General features: G+C 44.5%; 1 protein-coding gene across 1 annotated transcript in view; it reads left to right on the top strand.

The window, feature by feature from the left end:
* The first annotated feature begins 3,440 nt into the window (after positions 1 to 3,440).
* Positions 3,441 to 23,911, top strand: part of LOC101653471 (group 10 secretory phospholipase A2) — a 23,623-nt gene continuing 3,152 nt past the window's right edge. Inside the window, exons 1-3 of the mRNA XM_004706262.2 lie at positions 3,441 to 3,522; positions 8,164 to 8,314; positions 10,759 to 10,865. Coding sequence (XP_004706319.1) covers positions 3,441 to 3,522; positions 8,164 to 8,314; positions 10,759 to 10,865 — 340 coding nt within the window. The remainder of the gene's footprint in view (positions 3,523 to 8,163; positions 8,315 to 10,758; positions 10,866 to 23,911) is intronic.

Raw genomic sequence — 23,911 nt, 5'->3', positions numbered from 1 at the left:
CCTCTGTTCTTTTTTGCAAGTTCTTCATGCAAATCCAGTACCCACCACCTCTCAATTTCCCTTCCAATCTTTGTGGAGGTGACCGGTAACTATATTAGGTGTAAAGGGGGTTGTATCCACCGAATGCCTACACTGATGAAAATTAGCTGTCACTGCCACAATTAAGGGTTTGGAAAATCAGGCACACTAATTAGACACCTATGGGAAAATCCAAACTGAGCATGTGCAGACTCAGTCCACTTAGATCCAGGTGGAAAGTCCACCTTGGTGCACAGAGTAGGCACCAGCTACATGACATCATACAGGTGTGCCTAAACTCAGCCAATACCCTCAACCACACCTTGCCAGACAGTGGGGGTGGGAGGGGATAATTACCAGACTGAGGGCAAGCCACTTTTTCTTGTTCAGGTGCTTGCTCTCTTGCAGGTCAGAGGGTGGGGCACACACGTGCCCCTGAGACCTCTGGGGCTCTCAGGCCACTGTCTTTCAGGGCGTGTCCTCTGTTCCTTGGCTCCGCATTGTGGGCTCGTGTTTCTGTTCTAGTATTCCTTCCATGTGTTCTTCCGTGCTCCCCTGAAGTGGCTGGAGTGGCCATCTTCAGTCTCGAACTCTTGCATGGTCCACCTGTGGCCTGCACACTTTCCAGAGATAGCTTGTACTTTGTTAGACTGTAATACCTGAAACTTCCCTTTCCCTCATAAAAGTTACTTTGATTTACAAAAGGGCTTCTGATGCATGAATTCTGGGGTAAACCATCCCAGAAACCTACAAGATTGAATAACCTCACATCTACCTTTTATTCAGCTTTAGAGGAAAGACAAGAAGGACAGACTCAGATTTTTCTGATAGGGATAAACACGCTTTTTCTTCTGTGAAGGATCAGGAAGAATGGCCCCCCCCCTAAAAAAAATTCCCCTCAAAGTTTTTATAAAACTAGGTTCAAAACTGTGACAGTTATCTCCTGTCAACTTGTGAAGGGGTAGAGTCTAGCTTGTCAGTCAGGTCACAAGGATGACCTCATTTGGAGGTGTGAAGGAGATAAATAGCTCATAATAGCTTACTAGAGGCCATAAACATGCGCTCTCTCTCTGCTTCAGCTCCCTTGGAGACATTTCTGTTGACAAGCCACATGGAGCTACACTGATAAAGCCAGGAATTGAAGGAGTCATGTGGAGACCCACGCCAGTTGAGAAGCTTCCGCCACCACTGGATCCACAAGACTTTCCACCCACTGGCCTATGATCTTCCTGCATTCAACACGATTGCATGGCTATGTGAGACTGCAGAGGAATTTATGGACTAGTACTGACATATGGGGTAATATCAGACTTATGAACTTGATCTGGACTGGGCTATGATGTTTTCTTAATATACAGTTACTCTTTTATATAAAGGTCTTTCTTTTTAAAAAAAATCATTTTATTAGGGACTCATACAACTCTTATCACAGACCATACATACATCAATTGTGTAAACCACACTTATACATTTGTTGACCTCATCATTCTAAAAATTCACTTTCTGTTTGCTTTTCTGGAATCAGCTCCTTGTTTTCCTTTTTCCCCTTCTTCTCCCTCCCCATTCCCCCCTCCGTCATGAACCCTTGATAATTTATAAATTATTACTTTATCTTATCTTACACTGCCCGGCATTTCCCTTCACCCACTTTTCTGTTGCCCATCCCTAGGGAGGACATTATAAATAGATTGGTTCCCCCTTTCTACCCCTGCTTTCTATCCATCCTTCCCTCCCGGTATTGCCACTCTCACCGCTGGTCCTGAGCAATTCATTTGCCCTGGATTCCCTGTGTTTCCAGTTCCCATCTGCACCGCTGTGCATCCTCTGGTCTAACCAGGTTTGCAAGGTAGAATTGGGATCATGATAGTTGAGGGTAGGACTTATACACATATTGAGTGTCTCTGGATTTGTTCCTGTAGTAAACAGGACTAACACAAAAACCAAGCAAAAGAAAATGAAAAATAAAAGTTCTTAGGGTTTATTTTTAAGGGAAATATAATGACGTTTTTCCTTTGTTTATTTGATTACATTTATTTACCTAAATATTTTAGGCTTAATAATCATTTCATGGTGTGAGTTATATTAGGAGTTAAAGTAAAACCAACCGGATTCACTGGCATCAGGTCGATGGGGACTCACAGTGACTCTGTAGAACCGAGTAGAACCGCTCCCGTGAGTGTCTCACTGTGACTCTTTAGGGGAGTAGAAAGCCTTGTCTTTCTCCTGAGGAGCGCCTGGTGGTGTAGAACTTTGGTTCTACTTTGGTTCTTGCCATCGAAGCCCAACATGTAAACACTACCAGGTGACCTCATGGCGTCATGATGGCACGTCTGATTCAAGATCAGAAGGTTGTGTGTTTAAAAATCAAGATAAGCTCTATAATTTGTTCCAGAAAAAATACTGGTTGCCCTTAATGAAGAATAATATTTTTTAAAAATATTTTTTAAAGGAATATACCTGAAGAATATTCAAAAGGAGTCGTTGTGTTCATATGGCTGCCTCAGTTTCCCCCTATGGCTTGGAAGGGATGTGTAGAGAGTTAATTTTGAAGGCTATCAGGAACCAAACTATTACTTTATTATTATATATTTGTTATAATTTATCATCATTCAGTTCCCCCAAAAAACCTTTTTATTGGGAGGTAATGCAGACATCATATTATTCCACAGTTCAATCACATCAAGCAGTATGTACAATTGCTAGCACAATCAGTTCCAAAACATTTTCTTTCTTCTTGAACTCCTTGATATCTCCCCTTCCCCTCCTCCCCTTCCCCCCCTCTACCCCCAGGATCCCTTATTCTACTTGCTGTCTCTATAGGTTCATCTTCATTGTTTTAAAGGAGCCCTGGCATAGTTGTTAAGCACTGGGCTGCTAACTGCAAGGTTAGCAGTTCAAAACCACGGCGTTAAGATTTAGAGTCTCAGAAACTCACAGGGGTCACTTCTACCTTGTCCTATAGGGTCACTATATGTCAGAATCAACTAGATGGCAGTGAATTTGGTTTTGCATTTTTATTGCTTTAAACTAGTCTACTCCCCTCCCCCTTGTGGATTGCCCTGGTGAGCGCTGGCAGGGGCTGCAGATCCAGACGCCAGCGCTACCTGTGCATCTTGATTGCAGTTTACTCTGTGCCTGCAGCTGTGTTAACGAACACACACCTTGCTTCTGATTCCCACCAGGCACGATAATCACACCTGTATTCTCTGGCAACAGAATACAGGTGTGGGTACCGTACCTAACAACAATGTACATTCCAGAGTCCATGCCCACTAGGGTTCCGGAGGCCTGGACTCGGCCCCGCAGGCTCCACCCCGTCCTCAGGAGGGCGGGGCCAGGACCAGGTCCTGGCGGGGCAGCAACTTGGCCCCAGAGGTGCTGCACTCACCGGCCGCCGGGATCGCTGCACACAGGTCTCGTCTATGGGTGTGCAGTCTCTGTGCCTGCCAGGAATGCTGCTCCTGCTGTCGCTGCTACTGGGCTTCGGAACCAGACCTAGTGCAGGTGAGTGAGAGAGCCCTGCGATGACCCAAGAACCCCCCACCCAGCAGCACTGCGCCCACACTCCCGGCCAGGACTCCAGCTCACTGGCCTTTCCTAGGAGTCATGGTTTCTCCTCCAATTCTTTCTAGGGACACTCACCCACTTATTCTTTCCCAGGGACCCAGGAGCTCTTTCCCCCAGCCTTCCCCAGGGACCCTCATTCTTCCACTATTCCTTGGGACTCAGACTCCCCTGCGTCCCTTCCTGGGGGACCGCACAGCCTTCCCCAGACACCCCTCTCATCATATCCCTTGCCAGCTGCCTCCTGGCCAGAGGTCCTGTGAATACTGAGCCCTCACCCGTTCCATTCTGGGAGCCTACTGTGTGACTACGAGGAGGTGGCCAGAAACTGAGAGGTACAGGGGTGAAGGACAGAGCACTGCCTGAGGGAGGAGGATGGAAATATTTTCTCCTCCCCCACCTCAGGGTGGCCCCTGGAAGCCCCTCTTCTTTAGTTGCCATTTCTGGGGTGCACAGACACCAGGTGGGAAGTGGACAGACTCAAAGACCATGGATACACACAGACATAGGCTACCCAGGCTCTTCTGGGCCCACGAGTGTGAGCTCATGGGTGAGCTCCCATAGCCCCAGACAGACACACACACTCACACCCTGAGGGTCACAGGGCAAACTCAGACACAAGATAGGACACATGAGTGCACATACAGATTCACACTCAGGAACACTCAAAGGAGGAAATTCTCTCTCTCTCTTTCTCTGTCACACACACACACACACACACACACACACACACACACACACTACCTAAACCCAGGGACACAGGCCCAGATACATGCACACTGTTTTAGGTACCAAAGAGACCCCAGTGTTAAACTTAATTTAAGGAGAATATTTATTAAATCTTAAAAAGAACAAAGCCAACACAAAGACACAGGTACACCATCCAGATGAGGGAGGTCAAAATCGCATCCAAGGGTTTGTTGAGATAAGATGCTTTAAAAAGGGCATGGAAGGGCAAAGGAAACTGTCACGAAAGCATGGCTGGTGGCAGATAAATACATCAGAGTCCACATGGGGCTGCTGAAGCAGGAACAGACCCTGACTGGGTCATGTACATTGTTAGATAGAAGGGCTTACAAGATTGGTCCAGGGTCTTCTGACCAAGGCAGTCTGGTAAGACTGATAGGGCATGGCTCATGACTATGTGACCCCTTTTAATGTCCCCAGTTCAGTGACCTCCCTCAAGGACACTCCCAGGCCAGCCCCTAAGAGAAACTGCCCTTCCCTGGGCTGGTGGGAGAGGGGTGGAGGTAAGTCACTTTCTAAGAAATTCTGCCAGAGGGTGTGATTATTTACATCTTTGGCTAATGATGAAAGACTGGCATTCTAGAAAGACTGGGCTTTCTACTTCGATAAACCTTTACAGTTTCTGAAACCCCCAGGGGGGTTTCTATGAGTCAGCATTGACTAGATGTGTTTGGAGTTTTAGTTAATGATCAGAAAGAATTCATTAGAGGCTTAATCTATGTGGGGGACTCTGCAAATGGATTTGGGCTATCACTGTCTGCCTTCTGCAAACTGGGGTGCTCAGAACTTAACAAGCACAAAGACACAGATTTGCACATATGACCCCCACTCTTACTGGTAGACACACAAATGCATATATACACACTCAGATTCACACCCAGGAATACCCAAAGGAGGAAATCACACACATACAAAACGCAGGTGAACACAGACATGCCAGTGGGCACGCATAGACACAGACCCGCCACATAGATTTGTTCTGCTGGCTTACACCCATTTACTGGCACCAACAAACAAATGCACGCACCCAGAGAAGATCACAGACGACCACCATAGCTTAGCCACAGTGGTAAACAGTACACAATCCATAACCTCACAGACACAGTTGTAGACGCATCAACAGACACATAGAACATACACATAGAGTATACAAATGAACACACACATACACACCATAGAGACCCCTTCGTCACTAGAGGTACAGGTGGCCCTGGCACTCCCAGTAAAGGCTGCCATGGGCATTGAGGCAAACAGTGCACAGCATGACCTGCCCTACATAAGTTGGCACAAGAGGGTTTTTCTGGCTCCAAACCCAGGGCTGGGTGTCCACCCTGTGCCAGGCCCTCTGGAGGGTTTTGTTCAGGGCCGTTTGATATTAGAGAATGGCAGGATCTGATATAGAGGGAAGTCTAGGGACAGCTTCAGGGGATGGGGTTGGGATTGAGACCCTACGCTGCCAAGGGTGCCTGGAGAAGGATGCTCCATGGGGTTGGCTGTGTCAAAAGTAAGGAATCTTTCCTATCTGCCCACCTGCAGGCCACAGTACACAGGGTAGCCTATCGCTTTGCTCTGCCCTCAAGGACTAGAGACACACTCCCATGAGCAGACAGTTCAGTGTGGCAGGAGCTGCTGTGGTCACTGGGCTAAGGAGGGGTCCAGAGCAGTAGCACTTAAACCAGGTGAGGATTGTCACCGTCCAGCGGTATGGACCTGCAGTGAGTGAAGACCTGAAGAAAGAGAGTGGCCAGTGGATTGATGATCTAAAAGCAAATTTTATTTCCAAAGTACAGCTGTATATATTAATGAGGCAAGGGTAAAAGCACACGTAGTGTAACAAGATCGTGATAAAATTGCTCCAATCTCAAACCATTCCTTGGGACTAATCTTATCTTAACAAATGCAGCTGCGTTCTCAGTGTACACAGGACATCTTGGAATGTGGGAAAACATGACTATCTTCCCAACGTGTTCTGGGTTACACGGTGTTCCCAAGTACCCCAGAGAGTCACTAGTACACTTAAAACTCAGTGACTCTCTATAAGGATGTGGTGAAGACATTCCCAAAGAGGGTTTCTGTGTCCCACCCATTCACAGTCACGAAGTCCATTCCGACTCTGAGCAGCCCTATAGGACAAAGCAGAACTGCTCCCCAGGGTTTCTGAGACAGGAAGGCTACAGGAGCAGCCAGCCAGCCCATTTTTCTCCCAGAGAGTGATTCATGGGTTGGAACCACAGACATTATGGTTAGCAGCCCAGTGCTTAATATACTACACCACCAGGGTACAACGAGGGTGTATATGAGGGGCAGGGTATAATTCCAGGAATAGACATGACTCCATTCTATGGGGATGGAGGATCCCTGTGGGTAACACTGTCAGAGGATGCTGGAGGAGGCTAATTCCCTCAGTTTCAGGGACAGTGAAGCTTCTGAGATTTATCCCAAGGTCAGAAGAAGCCAGGGAAATTTCTGTACAGGTTGTCCAGAGCAGCAATCAGCTCCCCGTAGGAACGTGATGACTGGCCACCTGGTGAAGAAGGTGAAGATGACAACCCTAACGTCACTGTTACATTTTCTATTGGAGCCGTTTGTATTCACCTATACCAATACGCAAGAACAAAACATTAGAATTCATTTTGGTTTGAACTCTTTTTTTAAAAAGTCAGTTTAATGAAAACTAGATGAAAAGATCAGGAAGAGACGGGACAGCCAAATGCAGTGCATGAAGTTTGGTTGCAAGCTGGGGACAGGTGGACTAGGCTTGGAGTGTCCACTCTGCCTTGCACTGGCTGTGTGAGCAGGTGTGTGTCCTGTCATGTCTTTTGGCCTCAGTTTCTCCGTTGTAAGTGGGTCACCACTGTCTACATCATTCTAGGACTCCAGTTTAGAGTCGCGTCCGGAGGCTTCTGTTGACAAGTAACAGGAGCCCTGGTTGGGTACTGGTTACACATTAGGCTGCAGTTCACAAGGTCAGCAGGTTGAAACCACCAGCCACTCTGAGGTAGAAAGATGGGGCTTTCTACTCCCTTAAAGAGATAGGGTCTTGGCAATGCATGGGGCAGTTCTGCTTTCTCCTTGTAGGGTCGCGATGAGTCGGCTTCGACTTGGTAGCAGTTTGTTTTCATTTGGTCCTCAAACAGCAGTTGCCTCCACCCCCATAATATCCTTCCACTCAATTACCTTGGCAAGCCCCATTCCCGGGGGGAGGAGGAAGGAGCCTGGATTGATCAGAAGCTGGGGTTGGAGCCCAACTCCTCTTTCTGACTTGTCAAATGCAGGTGATTGTAGTGAGTTAGGATTCGAAGAAATTGGCTAGTGTCTTCAATGTGGGAGGAAGAAGGGAGACATGAGGAGAATATGTGCGAAGCCCCCTGAGCCAGAGTCTGGAAGGGAGTCAAGGATGAGGCACTGCAAGGGCTGGGAAACCCCAACACAAGGCTTCTTGTTTAGTTTCAGTAAAAGAAACTGAGCAGACATTTGGGGCTTGACGTGAACTGTAACCGAGTCTAAGTTGCCAAGAGCAGGGAAGGGGAATCAAAGTGTGACATCTCAGGGGCTGGGGCTCAGTGATTTGTTTGTCCATTCATGGCTGCCTTTATCAGGTTGACAGTGACACTCGGGGCTTGTTTTGTGTCAGCCACTTTCCCTATAATCACTCAGATAAGAAAAACAGAATAGAGAAGTTGCGTAACTCTTGCTTAAGGTCACACAGCCATGGAGGAAAGCAAGACTGAAAACCCAACAGTCGGGCTGCGGCACACAGGCCCTCCTGAGGCTGGTACCCTCCCTTTGTCCCTAGGACCAGGGGACCCTAACATGCAGCCTTCTTTCTCTCAGCCTCCAGAAAGTCACATGTGCACCGACGTGGACTCATTGAGTTGGCAGGGAGCTTGCAGTGTGCCAGCACGCACTCCCCCTTGGCCTACATAAGCTATGGTTGTTACTGTGGCCTGGGTGGCCGTGGCCAGCCAAGGGACCCCTCAGACTGGTAAGTGCACTCTTTTTTTTTTTTGTAAATGCATTCTTAGGCCAATGTGGAATCTCACACACTCAGGGGCTGAGGCCACGGGTTCACTGAAACCTGTCCCGGAAATTTCAGCCTGTGATGCTGCTGCAGAGGGAAAGGGTCTCCTGGGGAAGCTTCGTCAGTAAGGCCCAACACTGGAGCTGCTGCCCCACCCTGGCCATGGAGCGGTTGTTGTCTGGCCAAAAAATCAACCCCCAGAACATGAGACTTGCAGTGAGCCAGATATTATTCTGAGCACCCCTTGAATCCTCACAACACTGCTTTTTATAGGAAAGGGAGGCACAGAAGGGTGAACGAACTGGCTACAAAGGGAATCCGAGGTGGGAGCTAGGATTTGGATCCAGGCTACTGGCTAGATCTCAGCCCCTAATCAGGGTGCGCTCCTCCTAGAAGAGCAGTGCTGAGAGCTTTCCCAACCTCTCTTCTTGCCTCCCTGCTGTCTGTCCTGGTGGCATGGTGAGCTCCGAATGGGGCTGCTAACCACAGGCTGCAGTTTGAACCCACCACCAGCTCTGTGGGAGAAAGGTAACACTTTCTGCTTGGACACCCTATGCAGTAATTCTACTCTGTCGTCTACGGTCACTATGAATGGGAATACGGAGGGTTTGGGGAGCCTTTGGTGTGCCCAGTGCCCCCTGGCCTCCTCACCCTGGTTGTCTGGCTCCTGCACATCCTCTGGTTACAGTTCTGGTATCACCTCTTCAGAGGCCATACCTGATGCCTGACTGGGCCTGGTAACTCCTAGAATCCCCTCCTCTTAGCCACATCCCAGCAGTTCTTATTAAGCTTGGGGGGTCTGGAAGTTTGTCTGCCTCCCCACCAGGCTATGGGAGGACCGGTCAAGGTGTGACTGAACTCAGCTTTGGGGGGCCTCAACACAGGTGGCGAGACCCCAGTGAATGACTGAGTCAGGACAGAAAGTTTAGAGATATTCATAAACACTGCTCAGAAACTTCTTCAATAGTAAATGTTCATTCAGCTTTGAGTAAAACGAGTGGAGGGTGGCCATATCTAACCTCCTCTGGCTTCCTATTGCCACGAAGCAGAGATCAAACATGCCTCCACCCTCCACCTTTCTTTACCTGCTGACACCAACCGCACGCTACTGCTCTCTGGGTTTGGTAAGTCTACACAGAACCCACAGACACATTTCGTAATTAATGGGGTTGATTAGAGAAGTTGACGGATTACCACAAGTCAGGATCGGTGAGCAGTAAGGATGATGTCTATGGTCCACACCAATACTTGTCCTCAACCAGAAGCCAAATATCTCTCCAGTCCTCAGCCTTTCAGTCACATGGACCTTGGCCTCTGTGGGCCAGGAAGCCACCCTGATGCTCTGCCTCACAGTCTCATAGTCTTGGCACTGCTACTATTCTGTCTCATGGTCTCTTTGTGTCAGCCTCTCGTCTCAGCCTGGGTCCTTTGCTCTGTCCCTTGGTCTGGGTGCCAAACCTCTGGTGTTTCTTGGTGCCTCTGGTCTCTGCCTCTGCCACTTCAGTCAGAGTTCTTGAATGTTCTCCACCGATGGCTCTTCTTCTGGTGGTCCTGAGATTTCTCTGTGTGCTTCCAAGATGGCTCTTACACAGAGTCTGGCTTTGATGGAGACCAGATCTCCAAGGAAACAAGAGGTTGATTTGGTTCACACCCTCTCCTAAGGTGGAGACTTAATCCTCCCTTAATTTTGTCTATTAGTGTAACAGAGAACTCCCTCCAAAAATGGGATTGGAACCAGGAGTATAGAGGCTAGAAGGGATTATGGCTAGAAAGTCTATATTAGCTGACCTCATCGCAAGCTGAACTGTGAGCCAGGCCTTGGGCTGGGTGTCAGTGAACTTGTGGAGCACAGCCTCCCCACCTGCATTTTAGGGTCTGTAAGGTGGTGGTTATCAATCTGCTCCCTAGTCACTGGCTTCTTAAAACCTGCTCTGAAGGGAAAGAACTTTGTTTAACGAGCGTGTGTAACGATGAGAACATTCCAGCCTGGGGTCTGTGAGAGGGGACTATAGGAAACTACCCTGAAAAGCAGAGGCTGTCTAATGAGAAAGTAACAGTGGGGAGAGGGAGGTCCAAGAGTAGGGGAGGGACTATTGTAGGACGGACCTAAAGAAGGAAGAGTAGCCAGGATGTCTCAGGCATAACCAGGGCATCACAAGGGCAAGGGCAAGAGATTGGCAAGGCCAGCTCATGCCAGAAAGAGAGAGGTCTGTGTGGCTGCATCTGAGAACCAGAGGGGGAGGCAGGGGTATGAGACCTCGTGGAGCCAAATGATCACTCGCCTGGGTAGAGATGGCCAGGGCTAGAGCTTGGACCAGAGGACCTGATTCAGCCAGTCCTCACATCGCAGGTGGTAAGCACAGCTCTCTGCCTACACCCTCCTACTGATCTACCTCCTGCGGCCTCAGGTGCTGTCACCGCCATGACTGCTGCTATGAAGTTGCTGAGAAAGCCGGCTGCCAGCCCAAGCTGGATCGCTACTCCTGGAAGTGCGTCAATGATCATGTAGTGTGTGGTGAGTCCTCCCACCCTGGGCCACACTGTCACCACCTGAGTGTCGTGTCCAGCGGAGCCTGGTATCCTCTGCTTTTACGTCAGTAACACCCAGCTCACCCTCTGTATGTCCCCCTGGGGCTCATCTAGCATTAAATGACTTTTAACACTGAGCACTGCAAACAAAAACAAGGAAACCTGTTCTTTCCCATGTCTGGGCTAAAAGGAAAAAGAGAAATCACAGTAAGTGTAAAAATCTAAATGACTTATGTGTCAATTAAAGTTGAAAGGAAAAGGAATACACAGCCTGAAGTGTAAGGGAGAAGTGCACCGAAAACCGTGACTTTAAAATGGGTCAAATAACAATCACAACAAGGTGGATGAAAGAGTGGATGTGGATAGATGGACAGTGGAGAGGTGGGCAGTAAAGGAGTCAGTCAGGAGTTGATCCTGCATGGTGAACAGCTAGCCGTTCACCAACAGTTCTTTCAACATTTCTGTATGTTTGAAATTTTTCCTAATAAATTGTTAGAAGAGTTTTTTTTAAAAAAGCAATAGGAAAAATATGTTGAAAATGATCCCACCCTTCTATTTCTCAGTATCAGGCTCAGTGTAGAAACCTCCCATGGTGGGAACTAGCTCCAACTCAAGGTGTTGTGATAACTCTCCTAGACCTTGGTTCTAAGATGCCAGCTTCAGTCGGTGTCCAAGGGAAGCCCAGAGGCTTCAGTCCGGTATCATCCTAGTGACTGGAGGGACCGCAGGTCCAGACTTACAACTCTGAGACTGCGTTACCAGAGATCAGCCAGGACTTGGAACCAGGATGGCACTTACCAGCTGGGAACCCTGAGAAAACCCTCCCCCCTTCCTGGACCACTGTGCCTTCATCCCTGCCAACGGAGATGATAGCACTTCAAGCTGGTGGCCCCTGGACCATGTTCACCCTGCAGATGTTCTGCTTCCCCTGCACAGTATTTGGAAGTTCATTTTGAGCCAATGCTTTAACAATCAAGAACGTTCCCTTAAAAATAATAGAAAATTTAAAAAAATAAAAATAATAGAAAATTACGGATGTCTGAGATTTTGAGAACATGAGGCCCATGCGACAACAATTGGCCAGAACTGAGATTTTAAAAAAACAACAATAAAATGAACTCATTACCATTGAGTTGATAATGACTCAGAGCAACCTTACAGGCCAGGGTAGAACTGGCCCTGCTGAGTTTCTGAGACTGCAACTGTTAACAGGACTAGGAAGCCTCATCTTTCTTCTGAGGAGCAACTGGGGGTTTGGAATGGCTGATCTTGAGGTTAGCAGCCCAACTCATAACCACTAGGCTGCCAGGCCTCCTAAAACTGAGATTGGCTGGCCTTTAGAGATGGATCTAGTATCCCTCATCCACCCTAATGCTCACCGAGCCCTAGTGTCTGACTTTAAGGCCCAATGTCTATCAACTGTACAAAACCACCAGTCTTTCCATGGAAGAAAGATGGGGTTTCCTACTCCTATACAGAGTTCCAGCCTCAGAGCCCCACAGGAGCAGGTCTACCCTGCCCCAGAGGATTGCTGAGTCAGAATCAACCTGATGGCAGTGACTGTGGTCTGGTTTATTAGCACATGTATATCTCTGATGCTGTTGAGTTTGCTACAGAAGAGAAATAGGTTTTTGTGAAACATTTAACTGGGGCTGATATTGCGCCGCCCCGTAACAGTGAAAGGACATGTCCCCTGCACAGCACATGTCAGAAATACTGAAGAAATTGCCGAATACAGGCAGGACTCCCAGTGAAGTCGGCACGGCAAAATTCCCAACAGTGAAATGTGTCGGACGCAAGATTTGGTGGGGCACATGTGCACAGCTTTAAAACTAAACCCGAGTTCCAGACAATTAGTGCTCTTTCAACTCTGCAAAAAATTTTAATTCCGATAAAATAATAATTTCTAAATTATCAAGGGTTCGGGGGGAGCGGGGAGGGAGGGGAAAAATGAGCTGACACCAAGGGCTCAAGTGCTGGACTGCTAACCACAATGTTGGAGGTTCAAACCCACCACCCACTCAGTGGGAGAAAGATGAGGCAGCCAGCTTCCACAAAGATTTATAGCCTCGGAGCGCCTGTGGAGTATTTCTACTTTGTTCGACAGGGTCCCTCAGAGTCAGAATGGACTCTACAGCACAGAGTTTAGAGTTCGGTTTAATTCTATGGAACATAATGTCCCAGTCAGGTGTTCCTTAGCTTTGGCACCTCTTTTTGAATATTTATGGAGCCATGGTGGCATAGTGGTTAGACATTGGACTGCTAATTACAAGGTCGGCAGTTCGAAACCACCAGCTACTCTGTGGGGAAAAACTAGTCCTGCAAAAAGCATGACAGTCTCAGAAAGTCAGATGGGCAGTTCTACCCTGTCCTATAGAGCTGCTATGAGTCAACGGCCACTTCTGAAAATGGAAATTTTATGTTTCATTTTCTTAGAAACTGCTAAATCCACAGCCATTTACATTTCCACCAGCAGTATTCCAATTTCTCCACATCCTCACCAACCGTTGTAATTTCTCTTTTTTTCCCCTGCTTGATTGCGTTTGAAAGGAGCCCTAAGGACACTGTTAGCTAAACAGTGGGCTGCTAGCTTTGATGCAAACCCATCAGCTCCTGCACAGGAGAAACATGCGGCAGTCTGCATGGGTTAAGATGGACAGTCTCAGAAACCATAAGGGGCAGTTCAACCCTGTCTTGCAGGACTGCCATGAGTCAGAATCAACTCCATGGCTGTGGGTTTGATTTTTTGGTTGTTTAATTAGATTTGAAGTGGTATTTAACTGATTTGATTTATATTTCCTTCATGACTAATGATGTTGATCACATTTTCATGTTGCTGTGGCTTTGGTTTGGAGTTTTGTTGACCATTTGTATTATCGTCCTTGAAGATGTGCATATTCAAATCCTTTGCCCAACTTACATTTGATTGCTTTCCTTTTGCTGTTGAGTTGTAAGAATTTTTAATATATCCTAGTTTCCTTAAAAGATATATAGTTGATCAAATATTTTCTCCCTGTCCAAGGACTGTATCTTTACGTTCTTTTGTGTGTATGTGGAGCTTTACTTTCTTGATAATGTCCTTTAACGCATAAAAATGTTGAATGTTTTAATTTTTCCTTTTGTGACTTGCTGTTTTGGTGTCGTATTTAGGAATCCATTGCCAAAGCCATGGTCACGAAGAGTTAACTCTATGTTTTCTTCTACGGGTTTTATGGCTTCCCTTCTCTCCTTGGGTTGTTGAGGAGCCCGGGGAGCAGAGTTGTTACCTGGTGGGCTGCTAACTGCAAGGTCGAAAGTTTGAAACCTCCAGCTTCTCTGTGGGGGAAAACCAGGCTTTCCACTCCCGAGAAGAGTTACAGTCTCAGAACCCACGGGAGCAGTCCTCCCCTGTTGTATAGGGTTGCTATGAGTTCTATCCTGTTCTATAGGACCGTAGGTGTCAGAATTGGAATCTGCTCATGGCAATGAGTTTGGTCCTTTTTTATTTCAGTTGTTAATATATGTTGACTTAATTTTTTAATATGGTTTTACATGGTTTCTTCTTTTGAATGTGCATATCCCAGCACCATTTTTCAAAGAAGACTATTTTCTGAGAAAAGACGAGGCTTTCTACTCCCATGTAGCTTGACAATCTTGGAAATGCACAGGGGCAGTTCTACCCTGTCTATAGGGTCCCTGTGAGTTGGCAGCGACTCATAGAAGAGGAGCACTCTTTTCTGGTGACCCCTTTTGAAGAAGAGAGACAATACGATCTTCTTTATGTCTGTCTGTCTGGCTACCTCTATCTTTCTAAGCACAGTAACATATTTAATGAGGATAATTATCACATAATCCATTCTATGAGAACAATGTACACTTTACATGGCCAACCACTACTAAAGTTAAAAGAAAAATATAATTGTAATTGACATCACCAAGTATCCCTCTGAGCAGCCTTACTGGATTTTAAAAACAAGCAATAAATAAGAAGTGAGTTATTTATTTTTAGCATTACCTTCCTGGTGGATAGTATTTCCCATTTATTGTTTTCTTTAAAAAATGGATTTAATTTACAAGCCAAATCAATGTAAAGACAAGTAGGAAGTGAGTACGGGCAGAATGCAGATAGGACTAGATAAGTGTGTGTCGCGAAGATGAAAAGCAGGACTTGTGAACTGTAAGGGGCCCTTCTCTCCTCTCTCTTGGATCCTGTACCTCTCTGACCACTGCTACCCCAACTAGAGAGAATGGAGAAGCTGTGTGACTTCCATGGAACACCCCAACTTCTGATGGTTTGGTTTGTTCTTGGGGGCAAAGAGTCAATTGGGAGGGTTACTAGAGGGATGTTCCCAGATGTGCATTGATTTTTAGCTTTGTCTCCTTAGTATGTAAAGTTCAGAGTTGGCACTAGATAAGAAGTGAAATAAAATGGAAATATAATAGCAATGTTTTTAGGAGAGAAAACCCCTTAGACATCATCTCATCCACAACGCTCATTCAGAGAGAAGTGATCACCTTATTTCTGGACACCTTTCTTTTCCCCAGAATGTCCTCTCCAGGACACACAGTGGAGTATTAAAATAGGGCTTGAATAAAAGATCAGCATATAATAAAATAAATAGATGGGTAGATAAATAAATAAAATTGGCTAAAGATTTGTCCATCAACTTACAGTTTCCCCTTAGAGAAATGATGCTTGTAAGACCTCCATTGTTTATCTGCTGGTCAAGTTCATGCCTGTTCATAGACCTTCCCTCCCTTGAACAAAAAAGACCCAGAAGAACCAAAATATCTATTATATATTTGGCTTCAAATATCCTTATTCTGCTTGGAAATAGTCTGAGCGCGGTTCATTTTTGTTTGCTTATGTAAGTTTATTTTAAGGGCAGGTTTGGCCCAGTTTCCATTTATGGGCTTGACTTAAATATTTAAAAAATTTTAAGGCTATAATATTGACTTGACATCCTCAAATGAATTATTTTTATTTCTTTTGGTTTTCATAACTGCTCGATTTATTTATCTTTTTAATAGTTTGCTTATTTTAAGGTAGGTGGAGATTTGTAGTTCAGATAATCAACTTTGTATTCAATAGTTTGGACTACTAATCAACCCCACCCTACCTACCTCACAGCACCAATAATTTGCCCTTTACCACTCCTTGTTGTCCATCTCCCTCTCTTGTATCTTCTATTTCACCCAAGTATATCTATATCAACTGTTGATAATGCCTATCAACAGTTTTAGCCTATGGAGTCAGCAAACTGTGGCTCACGAGCCATAGGGGGCTCTTTTGGTACAGTTTTACTCTGAAGTAAAACTGAAAGTGAAAATAAGACTATCATAGTGTCATTTCAAGGAGATTACTCAGCTCACGGTGATTTCGTTTGTAAAAATATATTTATGGCTCTTGAATAATTTTTAAATTGTTGTGAGGGACAGTGTTGGTTCTTCTGTCTCAACAGTTTGCTGACCCCTGCTATACAGCCCGTTGTTTTATCCTTTCTTCCTTGCCTTCCTCACCTGGGCAATCTCCAACGTCTATTTCCTGTAGTAGGAAAGTCTTTATCTTTTTCACCCTCTTTATCACAGTGGTTTCATATACTACTTGCCCTTTTGAGACTGGCTAATTTCACTCCGCACCACGCCCTCCAGATCCATCCACATCATGAGGTGCTTGTGGTTTCCTCATTTTTTCAGTGGTGCATAGTCTTCCATTGTGTGCACACCAAACTTTCTTTAGCCATTCCGATACTGACGGGCATTTAGGTTGTTTCCATCTTCTTCCTACTGTGAACAGTATGCACCTGTCTGTTCATGCATAACTCTCAGTACTTGAGGATACATATCTAGCAGAGGGACTGCTGGACGTTATGGAATTTCTACTCCCAGTTGTATGAGGTGGCACCATATGCTTTCTACAGTTGGGCATATTTATAGTTACATCAGCAGTGTATGAGGGTTCCAATCTCTCCTTAGCATCTCCAGTACTTGCTAATTAAAAAAAAAAAGATTGTTATTGTCAGTGTAAGGTGATATCTCATCATTTTGATTTGCATTTCTTGATGGCATTGTGACCGTTTCTTCATATAGTTGTTGGCCATTTGGATGCCATCATTAGTGAGCTGTCTGCATGTCCTTGGTTCACTTATAACATTATTTTTATTGGGGGTTCTTACAGCTCTTATAATAATCCATACATCCATTGTGTCAAGCATATTTGTACATTTGTTGCCATCATCCTTTTCAAAATTGGGTCGCTTTTTAATTGACTTATTAATCTTTATCTTGAGGCAATGCAGTTTTCTATAGAGAGCAGTCCCTTGTCCATTGTGCCACTGTGATATTTTTCCCGTCACTTCTCTTTTTATTCTTTCGATGAAAGTTTTTGATGCATCCAAGTGTCTTATTTTTCAATTTTAACTTTTGTGTCTTATTTTTACTAGGTCTTATTAATCTATTTGTCCTCTACTGTGTTATTTCATTCATTATGTTTGATAGTGTGCAGTAGGGCCTTACGTTCATCTATTTACTCACGGATGACCTTTACACAAGCTCTGCGTTTTATGCTTAGGTCTTTGATCCATCTTGAGTGTGTACATGGGATGAGGTTAGGGTTCATCCTTCTACAGATGGAAATCCAATTTTGTGAGAACCATTTGTGAAAGAAACTATGTCTATACTATGTAGTATTTTTTGGCCCTTTGTTGAAGATCAGTTGTTTGTAGATGGATGGATTCATTTTTGAGTTCGCTATTCTGTTCTATTGATCTATGTATCTGTCACTGTGCCAGTACCAGGCTGTTTTAATTGCCATGCTGTGTAACAGGTTTTGAGGTTGGGAAATGAGAAGCATCCTACTTTGCCCTTCTTAAGAAGTTCTTTGCTTATTATTCTCGGTCTCTTCTCTCTCCATACGTGGTTTTTCCATTTCTTTAAAGAATGAAGCTAAAGCTGCAACAGTAATTTCTTTAGAAAAATTAATATCAGACTAGTTCCAAGGAGTTGAAGATTAATGATGTCCCAAATGTCCAACTCTTCCAAGATGCTATTCAACAGCAATTTCCCCTGACAACTCCATTGAGTATATTCCCTTACGATCCTGGGTTCTGTAAATCTCTGCAACATCCCACAGAAACACATCAAACTGTGAGTTCACACGTGGTGATGATGGGTACCATTCAGTTCAAAATCCGAAGGACAGGGAAGCCAAATGCAGGGTCCAGAGCCAGAAGCCAAAAATGTCCATCAGTCACAGCAGGTCCTCTTGCTTCTACCAAAGCTCTGTCAGAAAAGAAGAGGTCTGGATTTCCAGGTGAGGGGATGTGTTAGAAACAGCATTTTATGCCCCACCAAAAATGGTGTCTTAAGTCACACCCTCTACCAAGGTAAATGGAGGCCCCCAAGGAAACAGAAGTTGTGGCTTAGTTCAGAACCTATGCTAAAGTGGAGTCTTGAAGATACTCACCCTCCACTCAGATGGAATTTTCAAGCTGTCCTCAAGGAAACACACGTACGGTGTCAGGTGCCCACTCCCCCCACCAAGGTCAGATCTACCGCACTCGTCCAGAGAAGCGAATGCCTTCCAAAATGGGACCATAGCTGCAAGTATACAAAGTTCAGAACCATAACATATCATAGAAGGAACTGTAACTCAGAAGTCTTAAAGAATTTTAAGTGTGATTGACCTGCCCACTTGACACTTGGGAGATATTTTTTTCTGGCAAGCTCTTATTCTTCTGAAATAACCTGAAGAACTCAGGTTTCAGCGGTCATAGAGCAGCAGGGCTAAGTCTTGTTTCTGAGAAAATCTTTCTTTCTTGGGGAGGAGGGTAAGAGGGTAAGAGATGACAAGCATTAAGTTAGGAGGTCCTGGGATGGAATCCTGGCCTATTCATACCCAACTTTGTAACCTTGATTATCGAATCTCTCTGAGCCCACCTTGCTTATCTGTGAAATGGGAATAATAAAACAGCCACTGGATTTGTGAGAATTGGAAATAATGTGCACCTTTTCTGTATGCTTCTAACAGATATTGTTTAGCATCTACCCTTGAGGGGGGGGGCGGTTGAGGAGAACAGGGGGTGCAGAGAACAGGGGGTGCAGAAGGGTGGGTGATGAGGTCAGAGTGATAGGGTGTTGGAGGTTTTCTTCTGAGGAGCCAAAGAGGGTTTTGAACAGAGGAAGGATATAATTCGATTTACATTTCGAGAGAGCTTCTTTGGCTGCTGTGTGGAAAATATCCCAAAGTGGGCAGAGGTGGAGATCAGCCCAAGTTATGAGCCTGTGGCAGTGGTCTCTGTGAGAGGGGATGGCTTTAGGTGGTGGAAGTGGAAGTAATGGGAAGGGGGAGGTTCTGGACTTACTTTGCTAGATAGTGGAGCCATCGCCCGTGGATGTGACTTTGAGGGGAAAAAAGTGCAGGCTGGGGACAACTTGAAAGTATTTGTGTCAGATTGCTTGAGTCCCTTCCCTCCTGTTCTTGGCAGCCTGTCTTCAGTCAGCGCTCTAGAGATCTCATGTCAGATGACCTGTGGTGCTTGCTAACCAGAAGGCTGCCATGGCTTCCTCTGGAGCCCCGGTCATATTGCACTGGGAGTTCACAGGCAGAAGAGGTTGCTCACTCTTGCACTTGTGTGATCTGTTACCAATTTTTACAGATTTCCACCCCCCTTCCCCCAAATACGTACGCTTTTGCTGATCTAAACCTAAGTCGTTTTGTTGTGAAAAATTCAAGCATTACAGAAATATTAGAGTGTAGAGTGTTGTATTCCAATGACCAGAGTTCACTGACTTCTCAAAAGTTTGCCATCTCTCCCCACAGATTGTTTTCTGTGGGAATGTGTTCAGTTCCTGGAGAAAGACATGATGCTTGGTCAAGTATAGAAGAAGACCCTCAATGAGATGGGTTGATGCAGTGATTTCAACAATAATTGTGAGAATGGTGTGGGATGGGCAGTGTTGTTCCATTGTATGTGGGTCTGTTATGGATCAGAAGCAACCCAAGGACAGCAAACAACACCACTGCCAACCAAAACCCAAACTCACTGCCATCAAGTCAATGCCCGCTCCTCGTGGTCCTATAGACAGAGTAGAGCTGCCAGTGTGTTCTTGAGACTATAACTCTTCACCGGAGTAGAAAGATAAGCATACACACGTGCCACTAAAACGTCACGGCTGTCAGTCACTTTCCGCTCACCGTGCCTCGATTGGATAGTGCAGACTGCCTGGGAGGCCATCCAAGGCAGTACTGTAATCTTAAAAGCAGACTGCCACACCCTCTTCACTCCAAGTAGCGAGGGTGCTAACCCACCGCCTCTTTGCTTAACCATTGCACTATAAGGGCTCCTTCTCACATACATCTATGCAAACATTGTCATAGGCAAACACCAACGCGGCCTCAAATGCAAGTTTACAGAATTTATTTGACATTAAAGAGACATCCAGATGGAAAAATCACCAATTTACATAGGTGGTAATTTCAGAGAGTGGGTCCTGAGCAGGTGTAAGTTATAGAGGAAGAAATAAGGAAATGATGCTAAAATCTTTAGGTGGTTAGTTTTGAATCAAGTCAAAACAGGAAGGGTTAAAGAAGTGGGAAGAGGTTTTACAGTGGATATAAATGCTCAGATTTACTTAGGTGGTTATAAAATTTACAAACAGAATGATTATGATATATACTTTTCAGAACAAATCATAAAAATGTCAAAGTTGATAGAAGACGTTCTTTGAGGGCAGAACCAGTATAAAAATTAAGACAGGAGTCAGGAGGGAGTATTAGAACTGCAACTGCCCAATTCATTTTAAAGGTAATTTAACCATGGATGGGAGGGCATGTTCTAAAACTGATATGGTAATGATTGTACAATTCTCCTTGATATGATTAAATGATTGAAGTATATGCTATGTAAAATGTGCCAATAGAACTGTTAAAAAATACTAAATTAATAAATGTAGTAAAATTAATACCCCCAAAAAATGAATACAAATTTTTTTCTTTCAAATTTGCTTAAGTAGAGTCTTCTTGGTTGTAGTAAACTTTAGACAGTCAGTAATTTAAAATTTTGTCTTATTCCTATAGTTTTATCATGAAGGGAATATTTTTTAAGGTCATGTTACACTAACATGTATTAAAACTCCCTTCATTAGGATATATTCCTTCCAAATCCTTGCTTGACTACAGAGAAAGCACATTCCCTTATTTATTATGATTTCTAGCATTTAACACACCCAGAAAACAGGTACTTGCCCGGGACACAAATGTAAATTCTCAGGTCTCAAAACCCTCACTGCCATGGAGCCGATTCTCACTCACTTGACCCTTACAGCGCAGAGCAGAACTGCCCTTGTCCGTTTCTGAGACCTGAATGCTTTACAGCAGAGGAAAGCATCATCTTTCTCCTTCAGACTGGCTGGTAGTTTCGAACTGCCAACCTGGTTATTAGAAGTCGTGTGTAACCTACTATACTACCAGGACTTGGAATTCTCAAGTAGGTAGTTGGGGCTGGGGAACCTAAAAATCAGTCAATTCACTAAGAACTCTGTTACATATATCTGTATGTGTGTGTGTGTGTATTTATAAAACCTCTTTGGCCAAAAGGCTTTATGTATGTATGTGCACCACTTGTCTGTCCGTTTGTCATACTGGGGTGGCTTGTGTGTGCCGTGATCTGGAAGCTCGGTTACTGGTATTTCAATGCCAGCAAGGTCAGCCAGAGTGAGCTGCAGTACTTCCAGACTAAGAACAGACAACGCAGGAGGCCTCCACTCCCCACTTAGGAGGAAGGAGCTGCTGAAAAGCTTATGCATAGCTTTGAAGCATTTTCAAATACTGCGAGCCTGAAAAAGGAAGCAGAACATTATCGGTGTTCCAGATGGGCCCTCGAAATGTGGCTGAAGAGATGATTTCTTAGAGGGCAGTCGACCATGGTGACGGAGTCCAGTAAAGCCTGTGGGAGTGGAGCCTTTGGGATGTTCATTTGCTGATGGGGCACAACTCAAGGTACAGAGAAACAGATGCAAAAATATTCTAATGAGTGTAACTTGGAATGTGTGACGTATGAATTTAGGGAAATTGGAAGTGTCAAAAATTTAATGGAACACATCAAGATTCCTCTCCTGGGTATTAGTGAGCTGAAATTGGCTAATATTGGCCATTTTGAATCAGAAAATCATGAGATTTATTATGCCTAGAATAACAATCAAGAGGAATGGCGTGGCATTGTCAGAACGGATCTTGCTAAATCGACCATGAAGTACAATGCTATCTGTGATTAATCTGTGTGCCTTCAAGAAAACCCAATCAATACAGGTATTATTCAAATTTGTGTACCACCCACAAAAGCTAATGATGAAGAAATTGAAGAATTCTACCAACGACTTCAGTTGAAATTGATCAGACATGCAATCAAGATGCATTGATAGTTACTGATGATTGGAATGCAAAAGTTGGAAACAAAGAGGAAGGAACAGTAGTTGGGAAATATGGTCTTGGTGATAGAAATGGAAGCTGGAGATCGCATGATAGAATTTTGCAAGACCCATGACTTGTTCATAGCAAATACCTTTTTTCAACAACACCAAAGGTGACTATACACGTGGACTTCCCTAGAGGGAATACACAGAAATCAAATTAACTACATCTGTGGGAAGACACAATGGAGAAGCTCAATAATAACACTGAAAATGAGACCAGGGGCCAGCTGTAACAGACCATCAATCGCTCATAAAGAATTTTAGGAGAAAGCTGAAGAAAATTCAAACAAGTCCACAGGAGTTAACGTACGACCTTGGGTCTATCCCCCCTACATTTCAAGAACATGGAACATGTTTTACCTACAGGTATATATTTATTATTAATAAAAGTATTAATAATTGACCATACTACATATATTTTATATATAGATATTTTAACTTAACACCATATTGTGGACATCTTGGAGATATAAGTCAACACGATTCTTTTTTTAAAAATAGTTTTATTGGCATATATTTCACATCTAATACAATATAATCATTCAATCATAATATCTGTACAATCATTACCAGTCAAATTCAGAACATTTTCCTGTCATATTCATTGTTGTTAGCTCCTTATTTCCCACCATCCTCCCCTGCTATGCCACTAGGCAATTATAAATCCAGTTACTGATCTATGGAGCTACCTGTCCTGGATTTCATATACAGAAAATCATAGAAAACACAAACAGTAAGCAAACAAAGAAAAAAAAGATCCCCCCCCCATAGATTTCAATAAAAACGACTGCAGAAAATATTAAAAGCTGAAATAACTTTTAAATAGGTCAAAAGATATCAAAAGGCTTCCTTAATTACTTCTGCCTTAATCAACTTTACAATGTGGTCGGATAGCAAACGATCTGATTCTTTTAGTACTGACATTTTGGAATAGCTCATCCTTCGATGTGGGAAGTTGTGCACTATAGGAAGTTTAGCAAGAATGGTATCTAGTGGAAGCCAATAGTATTCCCTCCGAGTCATGGTGACAGAACACATCTCTAGACATCCCATGTCCCCTGAAGGGAATAACCTTCCTCAGCTAGAACTACTGTTTCTGTAGCATAAACACTTCATGTTGACCATTTCCCCAACAAATGCTGTAGGAAGTTACAGATGAGTCTTACACCTTTGTGAATGGGGGTGGAGTTTTGTTGTTACTGCTTAAATTTAGTATCAAGTCCCGGAATAGCTAACTCAAAGACTGTGTTTGAGGTACTTCCGGATTTATATGTAGGAGGGACTTTGGGGCAGGGTGTCAACTTGGAAGGGAGAGCCACAGGATTTATAATGAAAGGGGCATTTACATGGTGAGGACATTATCTTAAAATAGAAATTGTGTTCATTTGTAGAGAGGGTGGGGAAGGAGGCCTGATGATGAGAGAAGGGGAGGGGCAGTCCACTGAGTGTAGTTCTTTTAATTCTAACAGGTAGAGACTAATTCTGTAAAACAAATATGTAAATTAACCCTTTAAAAGAGCTGTTCTTTAAATTTTGTTAGCACACATGCAGTGGATTTCTTATGACCAAACACCTTTATAT

This window comes from Echinops telfairi, unplaced genomic scaffold, assembly GCF_000313985.2.
Source record: "Echinops telfairi isolate 266 unplaced genomic scaffold, ASM31398v2 ScPeMD7_5;HRSCAF=22, whole genome shotgun sequence".
NCBI lineage: Eukaryota > Metazoa > Chordata > Mammalia > Afrosoricida > Tenrecidae > Echinops > Echinops telfairi.
The sequence above is the reverse complement of the archived record's forward strand: the minus strand, read 5'-3'. Positions and strand labels throughout refer to the sequence as shown.